General features: G+C 37.7%; 1 protein-coding gene across 6 annotated transcripts in view; it reads right to left on the bottom strand.

Annotated features, from left to right (window-relative positions):
• Positions 1-5,737: 5,737 nt before the first annotated feature.
• LDB3 (LIM domain binding 3) overlaps positions 5,738-10,915 on the bottom strand; it is a 111,168-nt gene continuing 105,990 nt past the window's right edge. For all 6 annotated transcript variants that reach the window (XM_031956740.1, XM_031956746.1, XM_031956739.1 and 3 more), the window contains one exon: positions 5,738-9,070. In XM_031956740.1, coding sequence (XP_031812600.1) covers positions 8,981-9,070 — 90 coding nt within the window. In that variant the 3' untranslated portion in view covers positions 5,738-8,980. The remainder of the gene's footprint in view (positions 9,071-10,915) is intronic.

Raw genomic sequence — 10,915 nt, 5'->3', positions numbered from 1 at the left:
ATATTATATATATATATATATATATATATACATACATACATATATACACAGAGTATATGTAACTATAATTCAGTATGATTGCTCTCCTTTGTAATCCTATTTATTTTATTTAATGCATTTTAAAACATTGTGAGAAGAGGTCCATAGGCTTCCACAGACTGCCACAGGAGTTGAGGACATACACAAAAGATTAAATACTCACACCTTAGATTTTTGAGGACAGCTGAGTGATTCTTTGGATAGAGCTCCCAATTTGGAGTCAGGAAGACCTGAGTTCAAATTCAGCTTTAGACATATACTAAGCTGTGTAACACTAGCCAAGCCACTTAATCCTGTTTGCCTCAGTTTCCCCATTTGTAAATGACCGAGAGAAGGAAATGGCAACTCACTCCAGTTTGTCTGCCAAGAAAATCTTACACAGGGACACGAAGAATCTAACATGACTGAACAGTAAGAACCTTACAAAGCACTAGTCTCATAACAATTCTATAATGGAGGTGTTATTATCTTCACTTACACAAGAGGAAACTAAGGTTCAGAAAGATTAAACTATTTGTGAAAGATCCAGAGTGGGAGGGAGAAGGAGGAGGAGGAGGAGAAAGAAGAAGAAGAAGAAGAAGAAGAAGAAGAAGAAGAAGAAGAAGAAGAAGAAGAAGAAGAAGAAGAAGAAGAAGAAGAAGAAGAAGAAGAGGAGGAGGAGGAGAAATTCAATTTAATAAATTAGTCAAGGGTCTATTCTAGAGAAAATAGTTGAATCAAGGAAGACAGACCTCAGACCCAGGAGAATATCAATCCCTTTCCTGACTGAAAACTTCCTGGAGGCAATAAATGGGGGAAAGTGGGCCTCTGGGCTGTATCCAGGCTAGCCCATTATATTATGGTGCTTAAGTTTTAGAAGAACTGAAAACAAGAGGGCCAGCTAAGACCTCTGTTGTCAGCAGAGTAACTATGGCAGCCTATTCATTGGATTGTCTTTCTCTAGGGATCTATGGAGCCCTTTGTCATGCACGGGCCTGGGAATAGCCTTGATCATTAAAATGGGTTATAAATTGCTTACAATACCCAAAATGCACCCAAAGCTGGGTGTTTGATCCTAAAGTATCACCCCCATGGCCCTAAATCTGCTGTATGTGTAGGGGGAAGGGACACGGGGATCCAGGAGTTGGGATCACATCCGTGTTCTGCACCAGCCCACCATGGCATGTTAAAGACAAAGCCAGACTTCTGCTATCATAGAATGGTGGAGCTTTAAGAAGGAAGACATTTCACTGGACATCACATCTTTTCCCTTACTTAATAATCCAGCCAAAAGGGGCTTCTCTCTATTCCATGTATTCTTTATCTTCCATCTCTATGTTATTGTCCTCACTGTCTCATGCCTAAAATAAACCCCTTCCTTAATTTAGACTCAGAGATTCTCCACTAACAGTACCTATATGACCCTAGACATGTAATCTTCTCTGTTTCTCAGACAATTAGCATTTAAATGCCTACTGTGTGCCAGGAAATGTATTTAATACCGAAAATGCCAAAAAAAAAAAATAATAAAAGCAAACACATTGTCTTTGCCCCCAAAGAGTTCACATTCTAATGGCAGAAATATATAAATTATTATATACATATAAAATAAATATTGACTAAATGTTTAGAAGGTAATCTCAAGGGGACAAGCACCCTCATCATGTTCATGGGGTGAGAAAACAATTCTGGGCTTGGGTTCACTTGTCTGTAAAATTCAGGATTAGCTCTAAGCCTCTGGATCTAAATGCTATAATTTTATGATTGCATTAATTACCTGTACATAGGCCCTTCTTCAGGGAAGGGGATGGAATTATATGACAGCCACTTAAACTCTTTCCCCAACCTTTTTTTTTTTTTTTTTTTTGCTAAGGTAATTGGGGTTAAGTGACTTGCCCAGGATCACAAAGCTAGGCAGTGTTAAGTGTCTGAGGTCAGACTTGAACTCAAGTCCTCCCGACTTCAGGGTTGGTTCCCCAACTTTTAACAGTTCAGACAATGAAAAGCCAATGTTCAGAGCTCAGCAAGGAACTGACCATCCTCTAGAGGACATGTGTCAGGGTCGCCAGATCTCTGACTGTCAGCCCTCTACAATTTCTGGCATGTATAGACCCAAGAAATCAGGGGGAAAACTCAGAGGGTAGTTTCTGTTGCTAATCTTGTGACATTGTATCTTTGCTACACAAACCACTGGCAAAAAATGCTTTAAGGCTTCTGGAAACTTTCAAGAAAAGCGAGAGAAGAAGAATCATCCTTTGGAATATAAGCATTGACACAGAGATCGAAACAATCTGCCTTCTCAGAGCTGTACTTCTTTAACATTGAGAATTCTAGCTCAGGTCTTCTTGTTGTAGTAGTTAGCCTTGAAGTGTAAGAGCCAATTCTTGAGAACTCTGGGTCACGGGTCTGGGCTCTCTCTTCTTTTATTGGATGGCTATGAGCAAACTCAGATGGAAAGAAAAGCTGGAACCCTCCTCAGACTTACTAGCAACATCTGCTGCCTGTCCCATAGAACAATGATTCTTTACACTCTTTTTTAGATCTAAAATTACCAACTAATGGATTTGTGAGCTCCAATGAAAACCAAGGATGTGGTCATTTATACCAGCTAGTATTTATTTGGTACTTCAAGGCTGGCAAAAAAAAAAAACTATATACACACACATACATAGGCACTCAGGGATATATAGTCTCACTTGAGCTTCACAACAGCCTCTTGAGCTAAGTGCTATTATTATCCCTATTTTACAGATGAGGAAACTGAGGCCAGGTGAGGTATTTTGTCCAGGGTCCTACAGATAATGTGTCCAAGGCAGGATTCGAACCTGGTCTATTCTGATTGCAAGTGTAACACACTTACTATTGTGTTTCTCAGCTACTTGCTCATGGTTCCCTGTAAATCCCAAGTTGGGGCTTAGAATGCGAAAACATTGCTTTGATGAATTGCTTGTTGAGGGCTTGGTTGCTTCTCTTAATGATGAATTAACCCTGGGTGAAAGTGGCTACTGACTTTCCCGTGTTCATTTTTATTTCCAGACAAAGTTGTAGAAGAAATTCCAGTGTTCTCTTGGTTTTCTTTCTAAGATCCTGTAAGATTGAGGGCAAGAGAGCGAAGGATAGAAAAGAGACACTATTCAGGAGATATTGCCACCCCTCACCCAACTGTAAAGTTCCACCACCTGACAGAATGATTTGTCCGTGGATGGAAACAAGTCCCAGAAATCCCAGGATGTCCCAGTGGTTGTACAAATAATAGATAATCTGTCACTTGGGTGTAGACTCATGACCCAGGAGACAGGATCCCAGTAGGTCTGTGACTAGAAACAAAGAGAAGTTCTGGGAATTCGTTGCTTGGTGCTGCACAGCTCAGCTGATGTATGACATTCAGAGAAGGCCATATCCTTCTCCCAGGGCTGCCAGATGCTTGGCCCAGAACAGATGAGAGCCACGCTAGCCAAAGACTCCAAAACAGAGGCTTTGCTTCTTGCTTCTCCCAACATGAGGACACTCAGCATGCTTTTAATTCTGTCAATATAGAGAAGTGAGCCCTATTGCATCTTAAGTCCAAAAACCTCAGTTGTAACTGTGTCTGATTGTTGAAGAGGCTAGGGACAGTGACCTCCCAGGAGTATTTGGCTAAGAACCTCATGAAGTCACTGACCTGACCTTCTACTTGCAGGAGTTTTGGTGCAATTTTAAAAAACAGTTAGAAATTACAATTATTAAGCTCCAAATGCCATCTCTGTGTAGAACAAGGACCTCTTACCTTTGATAACCACCCCTAGAACTTTTTATTTGCCAAATTGGGAAACATTCATTTGAATAGGAGTAAATGTAATTTCTGATCACATATTAGGAAGATAATTTTTTTTAAAAAAGAAGAATCAAAAAGCAGGAGAATTTGGACTGGAAACATTTGGGTGGGGTCCAAGGTCAATCCAGTATCAATTAGCTTTCAAGGCATCTTTAAACAGAAAGCTTGCCATGTTGCTTTTTTTTTAGGAGATCCTTAGTGAAACAAGTAGAAGTTCAGGTTAGGATGAATTCAATGAATTCTGATCCAAATCCAAGGGTGAACCAAGTATTAATTGGCTAGACTATCATGGGACTTCAGTGTCTAGTCAGTGAGTTTCTTGTAGTTGGGTCTAGAAATATTTTTTTGAAATTTAATTATACCTCAGGACTGATTTGTCAGTTTATCTCTGTTACACTAAGTTTCTTGCAATGCCAATGGGCTATGATAAAAGAACTTTAAAAATACTTCAAAGATGTATTTATATTGTATTCTTCTTATGCTTCATACAGGTCTTTCAAGGTCTGGTTAGATCATTTGTTAACAAATCAAATATCATAAAAACTGTTGAAAGATTTAACCTTGTCATTAGCCAAAACCAGTTCTTTCCATTTGGAGAAAGGATCATAAAAAGAAAGAATGAGAGAGGAAGAAAAAGATAGAAAGAAAAGGAAAAAGTGAAAAGAAAGAGGAAAAAAAGATGGAAAGAGAAGAAGAAAGAAAAAGGAAAAAGAAAGAGGGAAGGAAACAGAAAAAGATGAGGTAATGAAGGAAGCAAAAGGAAGAACAAACATTATTTGGGGCTGATTAACTTCTCAATCAACAAAGATCAAATTATTTTTAGTATACCTTTAGTATTGGGTATTTTTTAAAAAATTCTAATTCTTTGACAGCTAGAAATCCATGTGGGGTATATTTGATAACTTTCAATAGAGGGAGAATAAAGAAGAGGAGGAAGATAATAAAGTGCAAAGGAAAAACAAGGGGTAATGCCAAGGTCAGCCAGCACCTCTTTTTCTCATGCCTCATCAAGGTTTATGAACTGGATGCGACTTATTTATCGGATACTGTCATGATACATTTTTTCTATTTATAGGAAATAAATAAAGGAAAACCATAATTTCCAGAGAACTGTCTTAGAGTCATTTGGGTTAGGTTCAAAATGAATATTCTCTCAATATTTGGTTGACAAGTATAGACCTTTGTAAAGACCTAACCTTGAATTTATGACAACCCACTTCCATTTACATATTTATGCAAAACTTTTCCTATCTTCATCTTGTTTGATTAAATAAGAAAATTGAATTTGCATTAATGCAGGTAAAAATTCTATATATGATATGCTAAACCAGGGTGTTAGGGGATTTGAAGAGCTGTTTTGTCCTGCTTGTTCCAGAGGGCAGAACTAGAAACAATGTGAAGGTTGCAAATTGGCAATTTTAAGACTACCATTAATAGTAATTTTTAAAAATTGCTTAATTGGTAGAGCTATTTAAAAGAGAAATGGGCTACTTTGACAAGTTAGTGTGTCCTCGCTCACTTCCTCTTTTCCCTTCTCTACTATCATAATACTTAAGGATCCTAGGTTTGCATATAAAACTACAGGAGACTTCAGAGACTATTTAATCCAACCTTCTTAATTTACAGATGAGGAAACTGAGGCCCGATCACATGAGTAGTGAACATCAGCAAAGCCAAATGATTACTTGTTTGGATATCAGAAATGGAATTCCTATTTAGGTGTGAGCTATATCCTTAATTAACCTCTAGGATCCCACTTGTTTTTAAGTTGGTTTTTTTTTTTTATTCTGTGATTCTGCAACTTTCTTGACTTACTCCCATGTTTTCAAAGTCTCTATAAGTGATAATTGGCCAAACCCACTTGTGATTTTGAAAACTCTCAACAGAAAATTCCTTTTATGCACATCCTTTTTCATCATTTTATTTTGTGACAATGTTTAGTTCACATTGATTGGCGCAAAAACTTCATGCAAAATATATTGGCACACACTCCTAGTAAATGACATGACATTCCACTTCTGAGCTAATAAATAGAAACTTTTTCTTAAAAAATTCAAAAGCAAAGACATTTGGGATTGAAAAAACCCATTATAAAAGCTAAATTCCTAGCACATCACTGCAGACACATCACTCTGTTGCTAAAGTTAATGTTTAGAAATGTTAAACAGATGTCTATTCTAAGGAGACAAAAATTTCAATCCAAAGTATACTGCCTTATGTTGACTCAGAAGTGTGGTTCAGTACTATAGGCATTCATGCAGTTAACCATAAGTAAGAGATAACTTAAACAAAACATTGTACCTAACTTAATGACCCCTGAAGGACTAAACTTTAGGAGACTTCCTTTTTCTGTCAACTTTAGAATCATATGTGTGTGTATGTGTGTGTGTGTGTACATGTGTGTGATCTAAAAAGGTTACAACAGTAATAGCAAAACCGATTTCCCCAAAGTTCCTTTTTAAGGCTTTTCACTTTCCTTGTCAATTTCCACCAAAAAAAAAAAAAAAGGAATCAAAATAAAATCTTCAAATAGGCTCTAATATTCTTTAACTGTAAGGAAAGTGGGTTCCTATTGTTTTCTCCCTTGAAATCAGGCACTAGGAAATTTGTGAAATGGCAGAAGTCTGCTAAGGGAACACTGGATTTGGTTTACAAAGAAGGAGCATGGGACATTGGAAAGAATGCTGGATTTGAAATCAGCACATATAAATTTTAATCCTAATTCTGGCACTTGCACCTATGTGACCTTGCATAATCCTCATCTGAAAGAAGAGATTGAAATCAATGATCTCTACAATTCCTTTCAATTTGGAATTTATGAGTGTATGTCTCAGAAAATCTGAGCTTACATCTTGACTCTATCACTTAGGTGGATATCTTTGGGGGAGGTCACTGTCAGTTTGGGCTTCAGTTTCCTTATTGTGTAAAATCAGTAATTGGACTTTATCACCTTAAAGGTTCTTCCCAGCATTCTGTGATAACCTGGCAGATATGCTGTCCATTCAAAAATGCAGTCTGGATGTTTTAGGCTGTCTTTATCCTTAGCTATTATATTTTTAAAGAAGGTGATGGAATCATACATAGTTGTTAGTGTTTACTTCTGAAAAAAAAATGAAAAGTATCCTTTCTTCCTAATCTGAAAAGTATCTTCAAAATCAATATATAAAAAAAGATACGCCAACTCAAGGCTCTCATCTCAGTGCATATGTTTATGAATATGAATATATGCATATTCTCCTTTGGATTTTATATGGAAGAGAATAGATGGCTTCATGGAGATCCATAGAAATAAAGTTTAAAAGTCCATGACCATTTGTTAGCATCCCCAATTTACATACTTAAGGCACTTTCCCCTACAAATATCAATTTCCAGGGGGAGAACTGAAACTTCTTCATTATTGTACATACATCCAGTGGCTAAAAAGGGAAAGAAAAAATCCTCAAAAGGAAGGATGCAGCAGAGTTAGCAATAGAATGCAAAAAACTCCATCTGGTCATGCTTAATGGAGAGCCATAGCCATTCAAAACTGGAAGTATACTTTGTCAATGAAAAAAATATATTGCTTGCTACTGAAGGAATGAGAAACAAACATGTCATTTTCAGAAATCACACTCCTTTCTTATTTCTACTTACTGAAATAGCCTAAAAATGACCGTTTGGCATTAGCTCAACACTGAGATTATTTAAGGAATTTGGACAATCTCAATGGCGATATCAAAGGCAATACTTGCTATATTGACTAGAGAGATTAAGTTCAAATTTTTTCTAGCACACCTTAAAACACAGGATGTTGTAAAAATGTTAGCCAACAAGAGAGATGAGCAATTCAGCAATATTATCCTATCCCTTTCTTCTTATCAGCTAACCAAACTATAGGTTAAAGAATGGATCCCAAATAGGGGAATTAATCACAGTGGTACCAGATATAACTGTGAAACACCATCAGTCTGTGACCTTTGCCCTCCATCTTTAATGAATTTGGCAGAAATTAAATCTCTCCTCATTCTATAGATTGGGCAGGCCCTTCTGCTACCCTATTTATTTTTGCAATCCATCTTTGTTCCTTCCCAGTACTGAAAAATCAAGATTGGTTCTCTTCTCCTGACAAGGAGTTCACATAAAAACTTCAATCAGTGGCCATTTGAAGAACCATGGGTGTGGAGACCCAGGAACATCATTTCCAAAAAGCTCTCAAAACAGATACAACATTGAAATATTACAGAGTCCTCTCCTTCCCTTTACCTCCTTTACCACGGAACAAATTTGGGGGATACTCATGCCATTTTTCCATCCCAATTTAACATGAGATGGATACTTTATGGACACTGGGTGTCTAAGACCAAAAGAGATGAGCTGAAGAACTTAACTTTTCTTAACTTTGTACTGAGTAGGAGGACGTCTCTACTTATGTTATCCTTTTTAATGTCCCATTCTCCTAGAAATATAGCCCCTTTCTTTTGACTTTGGCACTTGATTTTTTTATTCTTGGTGACCTTTCATACTGTGGAGAATGATTCAAATTGCTTTATTTAAAGACCTCTAGTTTGCTGCTTTGGGAGTTAGCACCATTATATTAATAATGGAATAATGCTTCCTTTTTTGGTGAGAAATGCCTGGATCTGTCTTACTTTACAAACTACTAGCTCCAGTCCTAAAAATATGCTACAACTGGAACTTTTTTTTGGCATATGACTTTTTGTTTTTCTTTCTGCCAGCTGTAGCTACAGACTAGAGGGCTCTTCGAAAGGACGCTGAGCTCTTGTTAAATGCCAGCAAAGGATGACCAGAACTCTAATGGCTACTTTGCTGAGCTTATTCAAGAGCATATTTATATTTCTTAGGAAAAGTTGCTTTTAGTTTCATACTCTGGAGTGCTCACAATTGTGTCCTCAGCTTTTGAAGTACCATTCCAGTATTGGATTAATTACGAGCTCCTTCAGGGAGAGATTCGATTTGACTTCTGCTCAGAATAAGGCAAATGCATGTTCTGTGTACATAAGAAGGACTAAAATTGTACTTCAAAAGATCTCAGGGGCTTCCTAGGTCCTCTCCCTTCCCCACAGAAAGAAATCCATCGTGATTTATCCTTTGTAGTTAACAAGGTTGGCCATCGAGGTTCCCTCTGAGCCAGGGGCTGTCAGCTTCTTTTAAACATTGATGGCATGAGCATGCTTCTTGCAGAGTGGCTTATCTTTCTTGGAGTAGAAGGGTTGTCCCTCCAAATTCACATGACAGACCTGGAAGAAAGGTGCAAATGTGAGAAAGAAAGGTCATGGTAACAATGAAATCATGAATTCATGAATTGGAGTAACAGTGCATCACACAATTTTACATTTAATTTGCATCATTCACTTTTCTCCATTACTTTTTTAGGATGGGCTATCAATCAAACAATAAATTAAGCCTTGAGTTTTAATATTTGTCCATGCCCAGATGTTAATAATTGGCCTTTATAGACAGATTCCAGTAGGCTTCGACACACACATCTGAATAAAAGGCTGGATGTTGTGTGTTTGTTAATGTCCTTGGAAAATATTAGGAGTTGATTGTATCCCTCTCTTATTTAAAAACCTTCAGTGGCTCCTAATTGACTCCAGGATATTTCAGGCCTTCCACAATCTGACTTCAATCTACCTTTTCATGTTTGTTTCTTATTCTTCTTCTTTACATTCTTTACTTTCTACAAATTGGCCTATGAACTGTTTCCTGAATGTGACATTCCATCTCCTGCCCCATAGGCTGTTCCTTTGGCTCAGATGTTTTCCTTATCTCCATCTCTCAGAATTCTTATCTTCCTTTAACATTTGGCTTTGGTATCATCTTTGCCATAATGATGATAAAAATGAGAAATGATGAAATAATAATGATAATAATAAAATAAGATGGTAAAGTGATAAATGATCAAACAACATAGAAATAAGATGATAAAAGTGATAAATGATTAAATAATGATAATAAATAATGATAAGATGGTATAAAATTGGTCTTCTTCCTTGCCCACCTGCTTCCAAGTCTCAAGTTATCTGCCTTCTATTGTTTCATACCAGTCTACTATGTAACATTTGTTCCACAAATGAAACTTAAGTTCCTTGAAGCCAGAGGTGTGTGTGTGTGTGTGTGTGTGTGTGTGTGTGTGTGTATTCTACTGCCCTAAAAAACTAAGTTACTGACATTCGAGAGTGTGAGCTCTAGTCTGCATTGTTTCTTAATGGGACAGCTGCTAACTGTAGCTAGAGTCCATTGAAAAATTAAGTTTCTAAGAAATCCTCCCAACTTCCCAACATATGATCAATGAACTTGAAAGTCTCTGAGTTTCATTAATAAGAAAAGGACCAGAATATGAGAATCCTGGGAAGAATACAGCAGATTTCTGTGTCGAGTAACCAGGGGCAGTTTAGCTTCAGCCAGGTCATTAGGAGCAGGAGAACCCTGTTGGTGTTAGTGATGCTGTCTTAAGCAGCCAAGGAAGGAGTTAGCTAATGTAATATCTCATCTCTGCCGGAGCACCTCTGGGTTGCTACGGCAACAGGTAAATACAAACATATGGGGAGAGATAACAAGCTTACAATGCCAGGCCAAGCCAGAAACCAGGCCTCCAATGGAATCATGGAAGTTCATGGGAAATCCATAGGCTTGACTTGTCACTCCCATGACTAAGAAGGTCCAGGGGCTATTGCTTCTAGTCTGGGGGAAAATAGCAGCTCCTGTTTGGTGTCTGGAGTCCATTACAATGTCTTGCCTTTCTTTTCCAGCTCACAAACTTTATTCCCCACCCTGAACTCAGAATCAACCAGACTAGACCACTCTTTGCCTGTATTCTAGATCATAGATTTAGAGCTGGGGAAGACCTTCGAGATTTTTTAGTTCAATTTCTCTACTTTAGAGATAAGGAAACTGAGGCCCTATGAAATGAAATGCCTTGCCCCAGGCCACATAAGTGGCAAGTGACAAAGCTAAGCTTCTAACCCAGGTTCTCTGCTCTCCCATGCGAAGCTGCCTTGGGTATATAGCTTTGGACCCTGAGAAAGCCATTCAAACTTCTAGAACCAGGTTTCCTTCTCTGGAAAATAAGGAGGTTGGGC

The sequence above is a fragment of the Sarcophilus harrisii genome, chromosome 2, assembly GCF_902635505.1.
Source record: "Sarcophilus harrisii chromosome 2, mSarHar1.11, whole genome shotgun sequence".
Taxonomy (NCBI): Eukaryota; Metazoa; Chordata; class Mammalia; order Dasyuromorphia; family Dasyuridae; genus Sarcophilus; species Sarcophilus harrisii.
Note: the sequence above shows the minus strand (reverse complement) of the source record. Positions and strands in the feature narration are given on the sequence as shown.